Source organism: Leucopleurus acutus (assembly GCF_964270905.1).
Source record: "Leucopleurus acutus genome assembly, chromosome: 4".
NCBI classification, from domain to species: Eukaryota; Metazoa; Chordata; class Mammalia; order Artiodactyla; family Delphinidae; genus Leucopleurus; species Leucopleurus acutus.
Genome location: NC_139146.1, coordinates 135,179,703 through 135,202,525, shown reverse-complemented (window position 1 = coordinate 135,202,525; position 22,823 = coordinate 135,179,703). Strand labels below are relative to the sequence as shown.

At 38.6% G+C, this 22,823-nt stretch overlaps 1 protein-coding gene across 7 annotated transcripts in view; it reads right to left on the bottom strand.

Annotated features, from left to right (window-relative positions):
* Positions 1–22,823, bottom strand: part of INPP4B (inositol polyphosphate-4-phosphatase type II B) — a 583,153-nt gene that overhangs the window by 90,512 nt on the left and 469,818 nt on the right. For all 7 annotated transcript variants that reach the window (XM_082838508.1, XM_082838506.1, XM_082838512.1 and 4 more), the window contains one exon: positions 17,804–17,963. In XM_082838508.1, coding sequence (XP_082694634.1) covers positions 17,804–17,963 — 160 coding nt within the window. The remainder of the gene's footprint in view (positions 1–17,803; positions 17,964–22,823) is intronic.

Sequence of the window (22,823 nt, the reverse complement as noted above, 5' to 3'; positions counted from 1 at the left end):
CGCTTAGCCTGCGCGTCCGGAGCCTGTGCTCCGCAACGGGAGAGGCCACAACAGTGAGAGGCCCGCGTTACGCAAAAAAAAAAAAAAAAAAAAAAAATTATTGCTACAAATCCAACAAAGCTTCATGTAAACAGGTTCAACTTATAAGTGCTGAGTAAGTAGGCAAGTAACCAAACATAACATAAACAGTACCATTTCTCACTCTATTCCATAATTATATGCCCCACAGTTCCCACATGGGATATATGAATCTTCTTTCTTTGACTATCTCAGTTTCTCTGTGGGAGTGAGTATCATCAGATTTATGAGACGCTAAATAATATTTCAATTGTCATTATGAATACTTGGCAATTCTTAATTTCTGCATAAGGTACAATTCCATAGTAAACTTTTAAGAGATACCGATGGCATTGATTTTCATGAAGTTATCCCATAACACTGCTAATTTGTGTCTGATAAAACTTAACATTTTGTTCAAAGGGTGATAGCAAAAAATTATCTGTACAGAGTTAAGGTTAGAGATGCTTTTTCCTAGAAAGAACAGAAGCAGTGCAGCACCGTGGTTGAGGGGACAGGCTCTCAACTCAGAGCACCAGGGTTGGAATCCAGACGCTGCCACTACACTTGGTTCTACTCTTTCCATCTACAGTCAAATCTCAACATAACAGCCTGGATGTTAAAATCTAAGTCAAATCAGGTTAATCCTCTGCTCAAAATCCTCCAATTACCTCTTGATTTTCTCAGAGTAATAGCCAAAGTCAATACAAAGACACTGCATAATCCTTCCCCCAACAAGTTACCTCTAAATTCATCTTCTACTCTCTCCTCTTCACTTTCTCTGTTCAAACCAAACCAGCTTCTTTGCTGTTTCCTGATCATGGAAGGCATACTTATGCCTCAAGGTTTTTGCATTAGTTGTGTTCAATGCCTCAAATATCCTTACCCCAGGTATCCACATGGCTCACTTTCTTACCTCCTTGTGTCTTTGTTCAAACATCAACTTCTCAGTGAAGCTCGCACTGACTACAAAGCTTCAACAATATTCCGAAACCTTTTTACTTCACTCTATATTTTTCCACAGCATTTGCCACTGTTAACATATTAGGTGATGCCCTTATTTCTTATGTTACTTTTTTATGTCGAAAGACGTAAAAAGTATACAAACTTCAGGATGTCAGGTGTTTTGTATGTTTTGTTCATTATTGTATCCCAGTGTCTAGAATAGTGCCTGTATAGTAGATGCTCAACTAAAATATGTTGAATGACTGAAAGGAAAGAAAAAAAATCACTTTAAAAATAATGTGAGATGGATTAGAGGATGGGACCTTGAAGATGGCGGAAGAGTAAGACGCGGAGATCACCTTCCTCCTCACAGATACACCAGAAATACATCTACACGTGGAACAACTCCTACAGAACACCTACTGAAGGCTGGCAGAAGACCTCAGACCTCCCAAAAGGCAAGAAACTCCCAACGTACCTGGGTAGGGCAAAAGAAAAAAAGAAAAAACAGAGACAAAAGAATAGGGACGGCACCTGCACCAGTGGGAGGGAGCTGTGAAGGAGGAAAGGTTTCAACACACTAGGAAGCCCCTTCGCGGGCGGAGACTGCGGGAGGCGGAGGGGGGAGCTTAGAAGCCGCGGAGGAGAGCGCAGCAACAGGGGTGCGGAGGGCAAAGCGGGGAGATTCCCGCACAGAGGATCAGGGCCAACCAGCACTCACCAGCTCGAGAGGCTTGTCTGCTCACCCGCCGGAGCGGGCGGGGCTGGGAGCTGAGGCTTGGAGCGCAGGGAGAGGACTGGGGTTGGCGGCTTGAACACAGCCTGCAGGGGGTTAGTGCGCCACGGCTAGCCGGGAGGGAGTCCGGGGAAAAGTCTGGAGCTGCCGAAGAGGCAAGAGACTTTTTCTTCCCTCTTTGTTTCCTGGTGCGCGAGGAGAGGGATTAAGAGCGCTGCTTAAAGGAGCTCCAGAGACGGGCGCGAGCCGCGGCTAACAGCGCGGACCCCAGAGACAGGCATGGGACGCTAAGGCTGCTGCTGCCGCCACCAAGAAGCCTGTGTGCGAGCACAGGTCACTCTCCACACCCCTCTTCCGGGGAGCCTGTACAGCCCGCCACTGCCAGGGTCCCGGGATCCAGGGACAACTCACCCGGGAGAACGCACGGCGCGCCTCAGGCCGGTGCAACGTCACGCCGGCCTCTGCCACCGCAGGCCCACCCCGCACTCCATGCCCCTCCCTCCCCCTGGCCTGAGTGAGCCAGAGCCCCCGAATCAGCGGCTCCTTTAACCCCGTCCTGTCTGAGCAAAAAACAGACGCCCTCCAGCGACCTACATGCAGAGGCGGGGCCAAATCCAAAGCTGCTTCCCTGGGAGCTGTGAGAACAAAGAAGAGAAAGGGAAATCTCTCCCAGCAGCCGCAGAAGCAGCGGATTAAAGCTCCACAATCAACTTGATGTACCCTGCATCTGTGGAATACATGAATAGACAACGAATCATCCCAAATTAAGGAGGTGGACTTTGAGAGCAAGATCTATGATTTTTTTACCTTTTCCTCTTTTTGTGAGTGTGTATGTGTATGCTTCTGTGTGAGATCTTGTCTGTATAGTCTTGCTTCCAACATTTGTCCTAGGGTTCTATCCGTCCATGGTTTTTTTAAAAAAATTTTTCTTAATAATTAATTTTAATAACTTTATTATATCTTTCTTTCTTTCTTCCTTCCTTTCTTTCTTTCTTTCTTTCTTTCTTTCTTTCTTTCTTTCTTTCTTTCTTTCTTTCTTTCTTTCTTTCTTTCTTTCTTTCTTTCTTTCTTTCTTTCTTTCTTTCCTTCCTTCCTTCCCTCCTTTAGACAACGAATCATCCCAAATTGAGGAGGTGGTCTCTGACAGCAAGATTTAGGATTTTTCCCCATTTACCTCTTTTAGTGAGGGTGTATGTGTATGCTTCTGTGTAAGATTTTGTCTGTATAGCTTTGCTTCCAACATTTGTCCTAAGGTTCTATCCGTCCCCCCTTTTTTTTCTTTTCTAAATAAGTATTTTTTAATTCAATAATTTTATTATACTTTATTTTATTTTTACTGTATCTTCTTTCTTTCTGTCTTTTTTCCTTCTTTCCTTCCTCCCTCCCTCCCTCCCTCCTTTCTTTCCTTCTTGCCTTCTTTCCTTCTTTCTTTCTTTCTTCCTTCCTTCCCTCTTTTCCTTCTTTCTTTCCTCATACTTCTACTAATTCTCTCTACTTTTTCTCCCTTTTATTCTGAGCCGTGTGGATGAAAGGCTCTTGGTGCTCCAGCCAGGAGTCAGGGCTCTGCCTCTGAGGTAGGAGAGCCAACTTCAGGACACTGGTCAACAAGAGACTTCCCAGCTCCACATAATATCAAACGGCGAAAATCTCCCAGAGATCTCCATCTCAACACCAGCACCCAGCCTCACTCAACGACCAGCAAGCTACAGTGCTGGACAACCTATGCCAAACAACTAGCAAAACAGGAACATAACCCCACCCATTAGCAGAGAGGCTGCCTAAAATCATAATAAGGCCACAGACACCCCAAAACACACAACCAGATGTGAACCTGCCCACTAGAGAGACAGGATCCAGCCTCATCCACCACAACACAGGCACTAGGCCCCGCCACCAGGAAGCCTACACAACCCACTGAACCAACCTTAGCCACTGGAGACAGACACCAAAAACAACGGGAACTACAAACCTGCAGCCTGCAAAAAGGAGACCCCAAACATAGTAAGGTAAGCAAAATGAGAAGACAGAAAAACACACAGCAGATGAAGGAGCAAGATAAAAATGCACCAGACCTAACAAATGAAGAGGAAATAGGCAGTCTACCTGAAAAAGAATTCAGAATAATGATAGTAAGGTTGATCCGAAATCTTGGAGATAGAATGGACAAAATGCAAGAAACAGTTAACAAGGACCTAGAACTAAAGATGAAACAAGCAACGATGAACAACACAATAAATGAAATTAAAAATACTCTAGATGGGATCAATAGCAGAATAACTGAGGCAGAAGAACGGATAAGTGACCTGGAAGATAAAATAGTGGAAATAACTACTGCAGAGCAGAATAAAGAAAAAAGAATGAAAAAAACTGAGGACAGTCTCAGAGACCTCTGGGACAATATCAAACGCACCAACATTCGAATTATAGGGGTTCCAGAAGAAGAAGAGAAAAAGAAAGGGACTGAGAAAATATTTGAAGAGACTATAGTTGAAAACTTCCCTAATATGGGAAAGGAAATAGTTAATCAAGTCCAGGAAGCACAGAGAGTCCCATACAGGATAAATCCAAGGATAAATACGCCAAGACACATATTAATCAAACTGTCAAAAATTAAATACAAGAAAGCATATTAAAAGCAGCAAGGGAAAAACAACAAATAACACACAAGGGAATCCCCATAAGGTTAACAGCTGATCGCTCAGCAGAAACTCTGCAAGCCAGAAGGGACTGGCAGGACATACTGAAAGTGATGAAGCAGAAAAACCTGCAACCAAGACTACTCTACCCAGCAAGGATCTCATTCAGATTTGATGGAGAAATTAAAACCTTTACAGACAAGCAAAAGCTGAGAGAGTTCAGCACCACCAAACCAGCTTTACAACAAATGCTAAAGGAACTTCTCTGACAAGAAACACAAGAGAAGGAAAAGACCTGTAATAACGAACCCAGAACAATTTAGAAAATGGGAATAGGAACATACATATTGATAATTACCTTAAATGTAAATGGACTAAATGCTCCCACCAAAAGACACAGATTGGCTGAATGGATACAAAAGCAAGACCCTTATATATGCTGTCTACAAGAGACCCACTTCAGACCTAGAGACGCATACAGACTGAAAGTAAGGGGATGGAAAAAGATATTCCATGCAAATGGAAACCAAAAGAAAGCTGGAGTAGCAATTTTCATATCAGACAAAATAGACTTTAAAATAAGGACTATTAAAAGAGACAAAGAAGGACACTACATAATGATCAAGGGATCGATCCAAGAAGAAGATATAACAATTGTAAATATTTATGCACCCAACATAGGAGCACCTCAATACATAAGGCAAATACTAACAGCCATAAAGGGGGAAATCGACAGTAACACATTCATAGTAGGGGACTTTAACACCCCACTTTCACCCATGGACAGATCATCCAAAATGAAAATAAATAGGGAAATACAAGCTTTAAATGATACATTAAACAAGATGGACTTAATTGATATTTATAGGACATTCCATCCAAAAACAACAGAATACACATTTTTCTCAAGTGCTCATGGAACATTCTCCAGGATAGATCATATCTCTGGTCACAAATCAAGCCTTGGTAAATTTAAGAAAATTGAAATTGTATCAAGTATCTTTTCTGACCACAACGCCATGAGACTAGATATCAATTACAGGAAAAGATCTGTAAAAAATACAAACACATGGAGGCTAAACAATACACTACTTAATAATGAAGTGATCACTGAAGAAATCAAGGAGGAAATAAAAAAATACCTAGAAACAAATGACAATGGAGACACAACGACCCAAAACCTATGGGATGCAGCAAAAGCAGTTCTAAGGGGGAAGGTTATAGCAGTACAAGCCCACCTTAAGAAGCAGGAAACATCTCGAATAAACAACCTAACCTTGCACCTCAAGCAATTAGAGAAAGAAGAACAAAAAAACCCCAAAGCTAGCAGAAGGAAAGAAATCATAAAAATCAGATCAGAAATAAATGAAAAAGAAATGAAGGAAACAATAGCAAAGATCAATAAAACTAAAAGCTGGTTCTTTGAGAAGATAAACAAAATAGATAAACCACTAGCCAGACTCATCAAGAAAAAAAGGGAGAAGACTCAAATCAATAGAATTAGAAATGAAAAAGGAGACGTAACAACTGACACTGCAGAAATACAAAAGATCAAGAGAGATTACTACAAGCAACCCTGTGCCAATAAAATGGACAATCTGGAAGAAATGGACAAATTCTTAGAAATGCACAACCTGCCAAGACTGAATCAGGAAGAAATAGAAAATATGACCAGACCAATCACAAGCACTGAAATTGAAACTGTGATTAAAAATCTTACAACAAACAAAAGCCCAGGACCAGATGGCTTCAAAGGCAAATTCTACCAAACATTTAGAGAAGAGCTGACACCTATCCTTGTCAAACTCTTCCAAAATATAGCAGAGGGAGGAACATTCCCAAACTCATTCTACGAGGGCACCATCACCCTGATACCAAAACCAGACAAAGATGTCCCCAAAATGAAACCTACAGGCTAATATCACTGATGAACATAGATGCAAAAATCCTCAACAAAATACTAGCAAACAGAATCCAACAGCACATTAAAAGGATCATACACCATGATCAAGTGGGGTTTATTCCAGGAATGCAAGGATTCTTCAATATACGCAAATCTATCAATGTGATAAACCATATTAACAAATTGAAGGAGAAAAACCGTATGATCATCTCAATGGATGCAGAGAAAGCTTTTGACAAAATTCAACACCCATTTATGATAAAAACCGTGCAGAAAGTAGGCATAGAGGGAACTTTCCTCAACATAATAAAGGCCATATATGACAAGCCCACAGCAAACATCATCCTCAATGGTGAAAAACTGAAAGCATTTCCACTAAGATCAGGAACAAGACAAGGTTGCCCACTCTCACCACTGTTATTCAACATAGTTTTGGAAGTTTTAGCCACAGCAATCAGAGAAGAAAAGGAAATAAAAGGAATCCAAATCGGAAAAGAAGAAGTAAAGCTGTCACTGTTTGCAGATGACATGATACTATACATAGAGAATCCTAAAGATGTTACCAGAAAACTAGTGGAGCTAATCAATGAATTTGGTAAAGTAGCAGGATACAAAATTAATGCACAGAAATCTCTGGCATTCCTATATACTAATGATGAAAAATCTGAAAGTGAAATCAAGAAAACACCCCCATTTACCACTGCAACGAAAAGAATAAAATATCTAGGAATAAACCTACCTAAGGAGACAAAAGACTTGTATGCAGAAAATTATAAGATACTGATGAAAGAAATTAAAGATGATACAAATAGATGGAGAGATATACCATGTTCTTGGATTGGAAGAATCAACATTGTGAAAATGACTCTACTACGCAAAGCAATCTATAGATTCAATGCAATCCCTATCAAACTACCACTGGCATTTTTCACAGAACTAGAACAAAAAATTTCGCAATTTGTACGGAAACACAAAACACCCCACATAGCCAAAGCAATCTTGAGAACGAAAAAAGGAGCTGGAGGAATCAGGCTCCCTGACTTCAGACTATACTACAAAGCTACAGTAATCAAGACAGTATGGTACTGGCACAAAAACAGAAAGATAGATCAATGGAACAGGATAGAAAGCCCAGAGATAAACCCATGCACATATGGACACCTTATCTTTGATAAAGGTGGCAGGAATGTACAGTGGAGAAAGAACAGCCTCTTCAATAAGTGGTGCTGTGAAAACTGGACAGGTACATGTAAAAGCATGAGATTAGATCACTCCCTACAACCATACACAAAAATAAGCTCAAAATTGATTAAAGGCCTAAATGTAAGGCCAGAAACTATCAAACTCTTAGAGGAAAACATAGGCAGAACACTCTATGACATAAATCACAGCAAGATCCTTTCTGACCCACCTCTTAGAGCAATGGAAATAAAAACAAAAATAAACAAATGGGACCTAATGAAACTTCAAAGCTTTTGCACAGCAAAGGAAACTATAAACAAGACCAAAAGACAACCCTCAGAATGGGAGAAAATATTTGCAAATGAAACAACTGACAAAGGATTAAGCTCCAAAATTTACAAGCAGCTCATGCAGCTCAATAACAAAAAAACAAACAACCCAATCCAAAAATGGGCAGAAGACCTAAATAGACATTTCTCCAAAGAAGATATACAGACTGCCAACAAACACATGAAAGAATGCTCAACATCATTAATCATTAGAGAAATGCAAATCAAAACTACAATGAGATATCATCTCACACCAGTCAGAATGGCCATCATCAAAAAATCTAGAAACAATAAATGCTGGAGAGGGTGTGGAGAAAAGGGAACCCTCTTGCACTGCTGGTGGGAATGTGAATTGGTTCAGCCACTATGTAGAACAGTATGGAGGTTCCTTAAAAAACTACAAATAGAACTACCATATGACCCAGCAATCCCACTACTGGGCATATACCCTGAGAAAACCAAAATTCAAAAAGAGTCATGTACCAAAATGTTCATTGCAGCTCTATTTACAATAGCCCGGAGATGGAAACAACCTAAGTGCCCATCAACAGATGAATGGATAAAGAAGATGTGGCACATATATACAATGGAATATTACTCAGCCATAAAAAGAAACGAAATTGAGCTATTTGTAATGAGGTGGATAGACCTAGAGTCTGTCATACAGAGTGAAGTAAGTCAGAAAGAAAAAGACAAATACCGTATGCTAACACATATATATGGAATTTAAGAAAAAAAAATGTCATGAAGAAGCTAGGGGTAAGACAGGAATAAAGACGCAGACCTACTGGAGAACGGACTTGAGGATATGGGGAGGGGGAAGGGTGAGCTGTGACAGGGCGAGAGAGAGCCATGGACATATACACACTAACAAACGTAAGGTAGATAGCTAGTGGGAAGCAGCCGCATGGCACAGGGATATTGGCTCGGTGCTTTGTGACAGCCTGGAGGGGTGGGATAGGGAGGGTGGGAGGGAGGGAGACGCAAGAGGGAAGACATATGGGAACATATGTATATGTATAACTGATTCACTTTGTTATAAAGCAGAAACTTACACACCATTGTAAAGCAATTATGCCCCAATAAAGATGTTAAAAAAATAATAATAATGTGACATCTTTATTATCGTAAAACTTCAGAACTGGAAGAGACCTCAAAAATTTGCAGATGATCTGTATTTTACCAACAAAGAAAGTGAGGTCCAGAGAATTTAAGCAATGTGTCAAAGGTCATGCAGCCAAATTAGTAAACTGTGGACTTGCCAAGTATCTTGGCTCTGGGTCACGTGTTGTTTTGTTACATCATAATTCACGGCACAATTTTTAAGGGAAACAACATTAATTTTCTGATAAGACTAAATGTTCAACTATGTCATAGGGTACAATTATTATTGGAGTTCTAAGTTTATAATAAAAATCTTTGTGTCGTCTTTTATTTTTTACCAAGTTATTTTAACTTGTAAGTGTATTTTAAAAGTTGTCTCACCTACTGACCTGTGAGTTTAAAAAAGCCTCATTCATTGATGTTTCTTTCCCAATGGAATTCTAAACATTCATGGAGAATGAATGTGTAGAAATTCATGGACTCCAGGAATGTTAAGTGCAAGTTCGAGGATATAATGATTTTCAAGCATGTATGCATAAATATGCACGTACACTGAAGATAGTCAATAATACCAAGAAAACCTAAGCATTTCTTGTCTGGTAGCAGTTATAGATCAAGGTGACTATGCGTTGGACTCTACTTGCCAAGAATCATGTTAGGCTCTGGAGATTCAAGAGCAAATGAAAAATACTTGGCATATTTTCTCACAGAGCCAAGACTAGTAGGGGAAATAATATTTAAAACAGCATTACCAATAAATCAGAGATACAGAGGCTGCAAACTAGTGGCCCATGAACAGCTTCATTTGGCCCTCAAATGTATTTTATTTGGCCTTCCTCACATTGTAATAATTTTTTAAAAATCTATTATCAACCTTTAAAAAATTGGGATATTTTATATAAAAATTCAGTCACTTGAAGAATCAGAAAATGTGGTAAATAACTTTAGGTCCAGATTCCCCCATGGGAATGATTGGCTAGAGCTGTAGCAGTGGCCCTCTTTGTAGGGACATTTACTTCCTAGTTCGCTCCAGTGTCCATCAATTTCACCTGACTCATTCATGTTAACCTGCACGATGACTGTGGGCCTTTGTACTTACAACCCTTGTAGAAAGCATGATTCCATCATGTGCAGAATCCAATGAAAAATAAAATTGTGAGACTTTGGTTCAAAAAGCAGTAAACAAGCTTTTTTTTTTTTTCTTTCTTCCTCAGTGGTACCTCTCTCGGCCCATCATGGTGATTTCTATTTACTCTTTCATGTCATAGTCCTTTGGGTATGAGGATGCTTGCGTGAAGAGCTTCAAAGGCACCCAGACTGACCCTGACTCTCCAGCACTCACACCCAGGTCCCTTAGCAGATGAGGGTGGGAATGGGAGATGGTCACTGGACTGGGACAAGGATGGGGAAGCTAGGCAGGCACTGGAGAACCAGGGAGACAGAACTGGAGATGAACCAAGTCTCCAAGTTCCAGGCATAGCCTTCTTTGCCCATTATTTACTTATAACACAAAGCTAACACTATTTAAAAAAAAAAGGCAAGATGGTGACCATAGAGCATTAAACCCAGAGCAAAGGGTCCTGCTGACTGAGGAATTCTGTTCACTTGCAAGTGGTCCCCCGCTTGTAACGCCAACTCTGGTCTGAAAGATCAGAAAAGGTGCCCCAGAAGATGTGCAGACTGAGCCTGTGGACAGTAGAGGTGGGCAAACATTTGAAAGCCTGGCATTGAAAAGCACACGGTGAGCTCTCCAAAGAGTCCAGTGTGGCTGGATCAGGAAGCTTGAGGTAGGGTGACATGAAGAAGATGGCAAAGCACTTGAAGAGGCAAGTGGGAGTCTGGGAATTTAGGGCCTTGTAAGATAAGGAGAAAACGTAACCAACAAGTGAAGCATTAGCTATGACTACCTGGGAAATCATTCATCAAGATATTAAGAGCAAACATAAAGGCAAGTAAACACACATGCAAAACTGCTCTTAAAATTGAAGCATTCCTTGTCCAACAGTTATTCTGCAGACCCAGTTCTTTCTGACAAATTCAATCAGGGATCACTGTGCCTGGAAGGGAGGCAGGGATGGAAAGCTTAGCAAAGTGCATGTCACAGAAATGCGAGTGCAGTCAGTTTTAACTATTAAGGTGACTATTTCCTCTCTTTTCCCTCATTTGGTCTCCAAGTTGCATTTGATTTTCATCCCCTGGTGCTTCCTACTCCTCGGCCGAGGGCAATCTCCGCACCCCAAGGCTCTGTATTAGGGATTATGCTCATTTTTTCCTTTCTTTCTCTTTTCATTTTATCCAGTTTCATCTATCTATCCGCTGAAGACTCCCAAATGGATACTTCCTCTTCCACTTTCTTTATCTTGTAGATGCTGTCTTTGGAAAAATCTCTGTGTATCTCCTTTCAAATACAAGTTGCTCAGCCACCAGACTGCAAGAATACGACGATGACTGAGTGTATTTCTAGATACAGTGCCTGGCATAGAACAGATGCTCAAATAATATCTATCAATTGAATGAAAGGATCTTCCTCTTTGTCTTCCAACTAACATGTATTTGGTATGTCTCTTCCATAAGGCTTAACACCATGAACTGTTTTAGATATATTTAGATATAATTGTGTCAACTGATTAATTGTTCTATTCATTACTTATTTCAGGTGTATTAGGAAGATAGCTACTCTGGCCAACCAAAGGTAAAGATAGGAAAAAAGATTGGCTAAAAAATGTGATTTGCTAAAACCTTGGATTTGTCCCTATTTGGAGTACGGGGAGGGGAACTTTTCAGACGACTGATCTTTGGCATTCGCTAGTCATGGATAATTGGTGATAAATTACTGATAAATTCTTGGTAGTTACCAGACAATTGTGTTAACTGGAGGCAGGCAGCGATAAACTAAAAGATGTGGGGGAAAAATAAATTCTCAGATCCCAAGGCATGTGCCTGCCAGTTAGAAGAAAATTATGCATTGGGGAAGAACGTGAGAATCAAGGAACATGAAAGTAACCAGTGGTACGTGAACTAATTCTGTGATCTCCAGGGATGTTTAGCTCCTTTGTATGAGGAAGCAGTGATGACTTGAAGCCAGCATGGGCTCATCTGGGAAAATTATGGCACAGGAACTTCATCTCATTTTTGATAGGGCTTACAGCTAGGTAGATTAGAAAAACGTATTCAATGACATAGGGTATTTGGCCTTTCACAGGGCAGTTCACGACACCTGTGTGAAAAACAGAGAAATACAGGCCATGCAATAACACAAATGGGTCAATACAAAGCCGGATCAACACACATCCCCAAAGAGTAGTGATTAACAAGTGTATTTCAATGCATACAATTCTTTTTAGTAATATGCCTCAAGGATATATATTTATCTCTGTTTTCCCATCATTTTTATCTGTTACTTCTGCAAGTGGACAGGAAATGTTTCCAAGATGTGAAGAAAATAAACCTGAGTAGGGTAGGGCAGTAGATATGATGGATGAAAGAAACAGGTATTTATTAGCATGTACTCAAAAGTGTACTATATTACTGTTGTGGGTTTAGACACCAATCTCTTCAGGAGAATTGAAATAGACCATGTCTTAATCTCCTTGTGCTCCTAATATTTCACAATGTCTGGCACAGAGTGGTGCTTAAATATTACTTGAATTTTGAGAAGCCTGAAGGATAGGTCCAATTTAGCAGGGTTTATGGATTTCAATGAAGTTAATAGTAAGATACGACTGTCAAAATAGCAAATGTAAACTTAGATATCAGTAATAGAATAGTATCTAAAAGTAGAGAAGTGGTCCTCCTGTGTTACTCTGCACTTGATGCTAAACCTTTGAAAAATGACCAAAACAGTGGCAATTCAAAAAATAACATGATGGTTGCTTTCAGATATGTTAGGCTGTAATGTGCAAAAAGGAAAGTAAATTTTTTCCGTTTGCTGTAAATGATTAGATCTGGGCTAGCGGGTAAAATTAAAGAAAACGTATTTAGATCAACATCTGGAGTGTGCCATTTTAGGACATAAAAAACGGTTTCTATCAGTGGAGATGTGTATCACAGGCTAGGGGAAAATTGGCAGATACTACAGATAAGCGTCTTAACATAATTTAGGAGGTTTAATTACATAATCCTTAAGGGCACATCAAAATCTAAGATTCTAAATTCACTGGTTTTATCGTTGAGTCCTCAATTTATTATGAAATTGAAAGCATGTGGTACTACACATACAGAAGATGCTTATAAGTATGTTTAAGTGTACAAAAGAATAAAAGGACAATCTTGTTTATTAAGAAAATATAGGAATATATATAAGCCATGGGAGTTTGGAACAGTTAATCTATTATTTGTGCTCAGAACAGTAGAGAAAGTTTTACTTCTCTCAGCACTATTTGTAGTAAGTCCAAAATTTATGAAGTAAGATATACTGCCAAATCCTGGATCTAAAACAAACAAAAATACCTTCAAAACTACAGGTTTAAAACATTATTATATTGATACAGTATAAAAATAAAAATCTGCAACTTGAAAAGAGAAATATCTGCAGGTTATAGAGGAACATAAAGAAATGAATAAACGTAGCAACAATTCAGAAGACCATCTGTTTAACCAACAAAGAAACACCAATTATGGTTATAATGTAAAAATAAAATGATGGTAAAGAAAGAAAAACTGACTTTCTAAAGGTTAATTATGAGATTTCAAAATGTATACCAGGGCTTCCCTGGTGACGCAGTGGTTGAGAATCCACTGCCAATGCAGGGGACACGGGTTCGAGCCCTGGTCCGGGAAGATCCCACATGCCGTGGAGCAACCAAGCCCGTGCACCACAGTTACTGAGCCTGCGCTCTAGAGCCCGCGACCCACAACTACTGAGCCTGTGTGCCACAACTACTGAAGCCCGCGTGCCTAGAGCCCATGCCCCACGACAAGAGAAGCCACTACAATGAGAAGCCTGCACACTGCAATGAAGAGTAGCCCCCACTCGTTGCAACTAGCGAAAGCCCGCGCGCAGCAGCAGAGACCCAATTCAGCAATAAATAAATAAATAAATAAATTTAAAAAAATGTATCCCAATATAAAACACAATAGTCAAAAGCACATGAAAAAATTTGACTAAATCCACTGATTAATTGATCAGAAATTGATCAAAATTAGTGTATTGACTAAAATGGATTCAAAATATCTGCAGAACTTAATTATAAGGAAAAACTAATCAAATGTGAGGAAAATAATCACTAATAAATGATGTGACAGCAAATCTCTGTCAGTATTTAGCACCTTATATAGAACAATGAACTCTAGATGACTCAAATCACTCACTGAGTCAATTTATTAATTAACTATAAAAGGAAAAGAATGTAATGATTTTCCACCCCAGCTATGGGCTGCAGATAAATTTGGTGCTATTGAAGAAATGGATTTAATTACCAAAATAATTTTTTGAAATATAGTATTAAGTTATATAATGTCAAGTCACAAATAATCAGATATGACAATATGATTTTTTCACCCCAAATGGCATGAAATCAGTGAAAATATTTAAGGCTGGGAAGTTAAAAGAGTGTCCACAGGTACTGCTGGTAAGAGTACCTATTGTTACAAAGAACCATCAAAATGTCCCAACCCACCCAGATGTTGGTTTCTAAACGCTATTCTCCAGTAAAAGAAACCAGGGTTCCTTAGAAAATAGCTGAACCTAGAGTTGGGGCAAATACAGATCAGACTAGAGTAAGTCCCTCATGATACCAGAGAATAAGGGAGTGAATAAAAACGTAAGAAAGTAAGTAAGAAAGTATGTAGCCTGTAGCAGCAGAAGCTGTCAAAAGGCCACTGAGAGCTCCCAAGAGCTAACTCTAGAACAATTGGAGTCCAAAATAAATAATAACACTATTGGTTTATAAACCAAAGAATAAAATTATTCACAAGTCCACACTGATATAAACAAGTAATTGTATAAATAACTACATTGGAGAGAAGGGGTAACTCTTCCTTACAAGATAATTCCACTTGTAGCAATCTAACTTAGGGGACAATTTCTGAGATGTAGTTAAAGATTTACATATTCAAAGATGCTTACATGTTAATTGTAGCATTATTATAATAATTAAATATCTAAAATAATGGTTTCTCTTTTGATGAATTAGTTTATAGTCATTATAATTTCATTATTTCCAGAGAATATTTATCAGGAAATACTCATAATATAATGACATGCAGGATATCAAGAAGAACATCTGTATTTATATTGTGCACTCCAGTTTGGTTACTCTGTGTGTGTGTGTGTGTGTGTGTGTGTGTGTGTGTGCATAAACACAAGATATATTCAAATGTCTGATGGAAATAAAAATCGTATGCAATCCTATTTGTTTTCCTTCTCAAATTTTTAAAATTAATATTTCTAATAAAATTTTAAAATACAGGTAAATTGAGGCACATATCATTAGTGAATGTATATCTCAAATATCTTTGTCTGAAATAGTTTGGGGGGAGTAGTATAGGTAAATATGTGACTTTAGCTTGTTTGCTTTATATTAGTTCAGAAAGCCACTATGTATTAATTTCTTAACTGCATTGTCTTATGGGTAGAAACTGAAAGTGATTTTTCCCAACCTTAAGAGGAAGAGTAAAATAAGAATAATAAGCATTATTATTTTTATTATTTAATAAAAAGTTGTTATTAAATAACTGACTGAGCTAATCAATCCCACTCCAAATATGCAGTAACATCCATAATATATTTTAAGTATACTTGAGCACACACTCATTTGTAAGACGTCTATTTATCTTTGTTAAGCATCCTCTTTTATGTACCACTATCCTTGCCAAAACGTAAGTACTATACACAATCGTCTAACACACAAAATGTTAACAAAAGATTTAACTTAGAATTATTTGATGATACTATATTGAATAATTTTCAGACCAAAGTATAGATTTTATTTTGCGCATTTAAATAGTGTCTTGTCTCCTAAAAATGTTTCTAACACAAAAAAGAATGGATGAAATAAACATGGATAATAAAATAGAAATAATAAAATCAGTTACAGGGCACTGTGTTGTAATTTGACTCTAACCATCTACAAAGCTGATCAAGTTGTGAATTCTACTTTGGGAGCAAATTCCACCTGGTTTTAGACTATATCCAAATAATGCTTTACATTCAAATGAAGGTGATTCATCTAATTTTGCAGATGATTTATCTACCAAATGTTTTTACTTTTAAACTGGAAACTTTGATCGCACAATACAATCTTCTGAAAAAATATAAGATATGAATAAATGCATAATTTCAAATACTTTGGAACTCCATTCTCATCAATGAGAAGTTTTGGGGAACATGAAAACAAAAGATGTGGCCAAATTCAGTATCCCTTAATCTCTTAATCTTACTAAAGATTATTATGCCTTGAACACCCATCAATGGACAAAACAAGTCACTAATATGGATTCTGCTTCTTTACCTCATTTTCCAGAGCACAGCACAGTGTCTGGCTCATCACTGATGGTCAATAAATATTCAATTAAAGAACATTGAAGTATACTAGTTCCTTTTGACGTAAGTTATGGCAGGCTTTCATTTTGATTCATGTAAAGTTATGGACCTGGACTAGTTTCATTAATAAAACTGATATTATTTTTAAAACATTATAGAAAATCAGAAAAAAAACCTGATATTATTTTTTAAAAATCCCCATATACAGTTAGATCAAGTAGAACATAAAGAACACCAGTGTAAACTTTCCACCTACATAACCGTACTCTAGAGGATTAGGACCATCTACAGTAAGCAAACTTTAGAAAGCCATTGTTTACAAAAGTGATTTGGAAATGGTTCTACTGTTAATCAGGTGATGAAAGATTGATGTTTCCCATAATTAAACTCCTGATGAAAATGTGAGTAATGAAAAATCAGGAAAACAAATTGAGAAAACAAATTTAATTTGATAAGCATCCACATTTTATTATGACTCATTTTCCTTAAGGAAAAGGAAAAGCAGATTTTGGAAGAAGAGGATAGGGCAACACTTTTCCTTTCCAAACACTTAAGCATCTAGCTGGGACCACTCTAAGAGCAGTTCTTACCATCATAGAGAAATGCAGGTATCTGTCTTAGTTTTTGTTGTCAAAATTAATCAAATTAATGAAAAATTTTAACAAAAGAAGACATTTATAGGGATGCAACTGTAGTGAAAATTTTAATTATCATGTTTGCTAATCAATAAGCCATACATTTGAAAGTATCCCTCTCTCTATATATATATATGTGTGTGTGTGCGTGCATGTGTGTGTGTGTCTATCTACAGAGACTAGACACCCACATGTGTATGCATATGTATGCATCTGTGTGTGTGTGTGTACATATACATATATCCATGAAAGTCTAGACCCTGTGAAAATATGTCTTTGGAATAACACACAAAAACATTCTTCTTATACAGAATTAAAACTTCTTATATGTTTTTGAAATAATTCACAAAATCACTCCTCAGAATAAGGCAAGGAACATTTTTATCATACTGACTTCTTTTCAGGAACCATTTTGAGATACTGTGTCCTGAGATCCCTCAAAGTTTCTAAGCGTTTTCAGATGCTTGTTTTTCTTCCTAATACAATTTTGGAGGAATGTGTAAAAGTAGATTAAACTATGTCAGACTCTTTAAAAGAAAACACTGTTCTCCTTTCAAGAGGGCTTTTATGAAGCAAAAACAAAACAAAAACGAGCATTGCAAGCAGTTCTGAAAACACAACTGTGATGCAATTTGATAAATAGCCTTCCATCACCCCAGCCAGGGCAGTGGAAAAACACTCTATCAGCACTTTCATCTAAGGCACTGCTGACTCCTCTTTTTCGATCCCATTGTATCTTGGCTTCCTCATTTTGGTTACTCGTCAATGACCGGAAAAAAAAATGATTCCTTACCCTGTGGATGAGTTATGACGGAGTCCCCTAGAGAATGGCCCTTTTCTCCATCTTTGCCGCTGCCATCGTCTCCTTCACCGCTGCCGTCTCTTTCAATCAGTTTATCCACCATAGCAATAATGCAGTTCAGGCTCTTGCCCACGTGGGCCCACACCCTATCCTGAAAAGAGCATGAGTATCACTACACATTTTTATTGCAAAACCGAGATCAGGCAAAATCAGATGAATCCACCTGAGAGCAGCAGGTAGAGGAACAAATCATAAGGATGCAGACTGAGCAGCTCTAATACCATTAATTTGGCCAAATTATGGATAGACAAGAAATCTACTTTCTCCTAATAAAGAATGATTTAAGTGTTGTGAATCTTTTTATTTAGTCCCTTATTTTTCCTCTGTCATAAAGCAATGATGAACTACCGAACGGCATGAATCCATAATTGAGCACCAGTTACGACATTTTACGCTGGAGATGTCTATTTTCTTTATCAATACTTAGTAAGAAAGCAGAGATACACCAATATTTTTAAAGAATGACCGCCGCTTGCATTCAAACTTCTTATTTTTCTTTTTATTGTGATAATATATACATAATGGCAAAGTTGACCATTTTAACCTTGTGGCCTCTCCTGTTGCGGAGCACAGGCTCCGGACGCGCAGGCTCAGCGGCCATGGCTCACGGGTCCAGCCGCTCCGCGGCATGTGGGATCCTCCCGGACCGGGGCACGAACCCGTGTCCCCTGCATCGGCAGGCAGACTCTCAACCACTGCGCCACCAGGGAAGCCCCATTTTAACCATTTTTAAGGGTACAGTTCAGCGGCATTAAGTACATTCACATTGTTGTGCAGCCACCACCACCATCCATTTCCAGGAATTTTTCATCTTCCCAAACTGAAATTTTGTACCGTGTAAACATGAACTTCCCATTCTTCCTTCTCCCCATCCCTGGCAACCACCACTCTACTTTCTGTCTCTAAGGATTTGACTGTTCTAGGTATTAGAAGTTCTTAAACTGCGATCTTCAGATCACTTCTAACAGAATGACTTAGAGAATTAAAATGCAGTTCCCGGGATGCCACAAGTCAGTCAGAACAGCTTGGGATTAACATATACACACTACTATATATAAAATAGATAATCAACAAGGACCTACTGTATAGCACAGGGAACTCTACTCAATATTCTCTAATAACCTATATGGGAAAAGAATCTGAAAAAGAACAGATATATGTATATGTATAACTGAACCACTTTGCTGTACACCTGAAACTAACACAACATTGTAAATAGACTAGACTCCAATATAAAATAAAAGTCAAATTTAAAAAAAAGAACCATTGGGAACTCTACGTTGAAATTTCGAGAAGCTCTTCAGGTGCTTCTGACCACACTGAGTATGAGAATTTCTGCTCAATATTATGTGCTTCATCTGCATAATAAGTCACTTTGGCTGACGTAAGTCTAAGAAGCAGCCCCTACCACTAGGGAGCCTCTCGGTCACTGGTCACTAATCTTCCTAAATTCTGATTAGCAACCATTTCTGTCAAGGGCAACACATCACACTGAATTTTTTGAGTCATAAAAATTTCTATTTTTAAGAATAAAGATTTTAATATAGTTATCATCGTGGTAGCCAATCATTCCTGGCTTCCCTTCTTGCTTCTCTTTCCACATCATTCAGATGGAGGCACTGACTCCCTATCTGTGATGTTAATTTTATGAATCCACCTGACTGGGTCACAGGATACCCAGATATTTGGCCAAACATTATTTACGGGTGTGTCTGTGAGAGCATTTGCAGATAAAATTAGCATTTGAATTGGTGAACTCAATAAAGCGTTTTGCCCCCTTCCCCCAAATGAGGGTGGGCATCATCTAATCCACTGACAGCCAGAATAGAGCAAAAAGGTAGAGGAAAGAGAAATCTGACCCTTTCTGCTTAATTGTTTGATCTGGGACATCAATCTTCTGCCCTCGGTGCTCTTTTTCTTTTTTTAATAACTAAAAAATTAACCTTTATTTTTTGATATCATTTATATCCAGTCAGTTTCCAAGTTTCTTCTACTTGTTTTTGTTTATAGCTGATTTGTTTAAATCTAGATCAAAATAAGATGTATGTGTTACATTTAGTTAGTAAATCTCGTCTCCTTTTTATTTTTTTTAATTTTATTTTTTTACATCTTTATTGGAGTATAATTGCTTTACAATGGTGTGTTAGTTTCTGCTTTATAACGAAGTGAATCAGTTATACATATACATATGTTCCCATATGTCTTCCCTCTTGCGTCTCCCTCCCTCCCACCCTCCCTATCCCCCTATCCCACCCCCTCCAGGCGGTCACAAAGCACCCAGCTGATCTCCCTGTGCTATACGGCTGCTTCCCACTAGCTATCTACCTTACGTTTGGTAGTGTATATATGTCCATGCCTCTCTCTCACTTTGTCACAGCTTACCCTTCCCCCTCCCATATCCTCGGTGCTCTTGATTCTCAGGCTTTTAAGCCCGGACTGGAATCTACACCATTGGCTCCCCTGGTTCTCAGGACCTCAGATTCAGACTGAACTACACCTTCAGCTTTCCTGGGTCTCTAGCTTGCAGATGGCAGATCGTGGGACTTCTCAGTCTCCAAAATTGTGTGAGTTAATTCCTTACAATAAATGTTAATAAAACTCTTCACATATATGTATATATATATATACTTATGTACATATATATAAATAATTTCCTATTGGTTCTGTTTTTCTGGAGAACCCTCTCTAATACATCACTGCATATGAACCAAATGGAGTCTTAGTGCTTTTCCTGTGTCTTGCCATAAAGGAATCTTTCAGTAGGTGTTTTCTCTGTAACAGAGCTATTTCAGGCATTTAGAATAGCGCTTAGTGCAAAGATAATATGCAATTATACTACTTTCTTAGAGGTTTATATTTTTTTTACTGAAATGTATTTTTTTAGCTAAGTTAATTTTGTTAGTTTGTAAACATATAAACTACTTTTGGGTAGGAGTAATCTAGGAAGAAAGAATTACATTTGAATTTAGATTATGTGACGGTTGTCTTGTAAAGACTGAGCTAAGTTGAGTAATTCAACCACATTAAACCAAATATGGGGGTGTACAGATGTGCATACTAAAGCTGAGGGGGAAAGAGGGTTTAGTAGAAAAACAGCACATCCAAAGTTAGAAAAGGTCCGCCTATGTGACACACTACCTATGATACCTTGGGAAAACCACCTCATTTCTGGGGACCTACAGTTGGTTCATCTACAGTTTAGAATGATGATTCTTGCCCTGCTTACCTCGCCATGCTGCAGTGAGAGGCAAATAACATGGTATCTATGAAAGTGCTTGGTAAAATTATTGCAGTTTGGCAAAATCACATCCTATCCTTGCTGGCTTTCCTAAATGAATCAAGCTTGCTTTTTATAACCCTGTAATCTTGAGTATCAAGTATGCTATTAAACACAAGTAATCATAACAATTTTCCCCTAAAGGAAGATCTCCTTTCCACCAAAGAATTAAAAGCACTTTTCCTCTGCTATTAATTAAAGCAATCTTATCCATAAATTACATGATTCTCTGCCTATTGTCTGAGAAAATGAGGTAGAAACCTCTGACACCTCAAAAGCTCATTACTTCCGGGAGGAAATGCTGGAGAATGGCAATCAAGCTGAGGACGTGACATCACTCATTGGAATTTGGTGAGGAGTCTATATTCCAGACCATATAACCAAACGAACTGGCTCCCATTCTGAATATGCCTTAATCACCACCATCACCTGCATCTTTCAGGCTCCTAAATTGAAAAATGAAGCAACTTTCTAGCTAATACTGGGAATAAACTCTGCTACTGAGGGGAAAAAGGGGAGAAGTTTTCTCTTAATTTTCCAGATTAGCTTTGTATAGGAGATAGGTTTTCAACTCTCTTCCTGTTACCCACGTTGAAAGGAACTTATTTTGATCAAAGACGAGTAGTATTGCATGCTGTCTTTCTTGTGTAAAGGCATATAAGGGATGGATCACTGCTCTTAATCACATCTTTGAAGACTGTGAACATAACGGTATATAAGAAGATGATTTTACATTCTACTCCTATACATTGTTCTTCTTCCTTCGTAGATACCTCGGGTCACAGGATTCCACTGGGAGAAAAAGTAACCTTTGCAGTCAGTAGACGCATCTTGATTGGCATGAGGAACAAAGTCAAGCATGTTCACTGACCAAAACCAACAATCATATAGTAAAGGGTTATGTGGTAAACGGTAGCAAAACATTTAAGTCATGAAAATGCTTGGAGGACACATGAGCTGGGAGTATGTTTGTTGGGGAAATAGAGCAGTTTCTCATGCAACACTAATACATGATTCATGCATAATCAAATACTCTATTGGAGGCACACGCAGCAGCAGACCTCAAGCAGACTCATGCTGTTCTTTGTGTTTTGGAGATCAGCTCCTGCCGAGCTAGTGGTGAGAGAACACTGAGCTTTGCCAGACTGCTTCCTTCTCTTATGGCATCAACAAAGTAAAGTCACTGATTTACTTTTCTGTCTCTCACATTTGACTATGACGCATTTGAGAGCTGTGTCCTCACTACACTGCAGAAGGCCTGGAAGAAAGGCAGAGAGAGAGATAAAGAGGGAGCAAAGGATGGAGGAGGAGAGAGAGGACTCCAACCCAAAGGCAGATTGAGGGTTGCTATTTACATTCAACTGGTATATGAACATTAGCTAACTTAACTCTCAAAAACCATCACATAAGGTCAATGTTATTGACTTAGTTTTTAGAGATGAGGGAACTTCAGGTAAGAGATGTTGAATAATATGCAATATTAAAATGGTAGACCAGAAATTCCATTTTGATTCCAAAGACTTGATTCTTCCCCTATAGTTTCCTACAGAATTCTGGTACCCAGTAGGAATTGCTCTTCATGAAATTACTAGAACTTTGGGGACAAGCCAGACAGAGGAAGCCTGGGGAGAGGGAGCCCAGGAAGGACCAGGTATAGGTGTGTGTCACCTCACA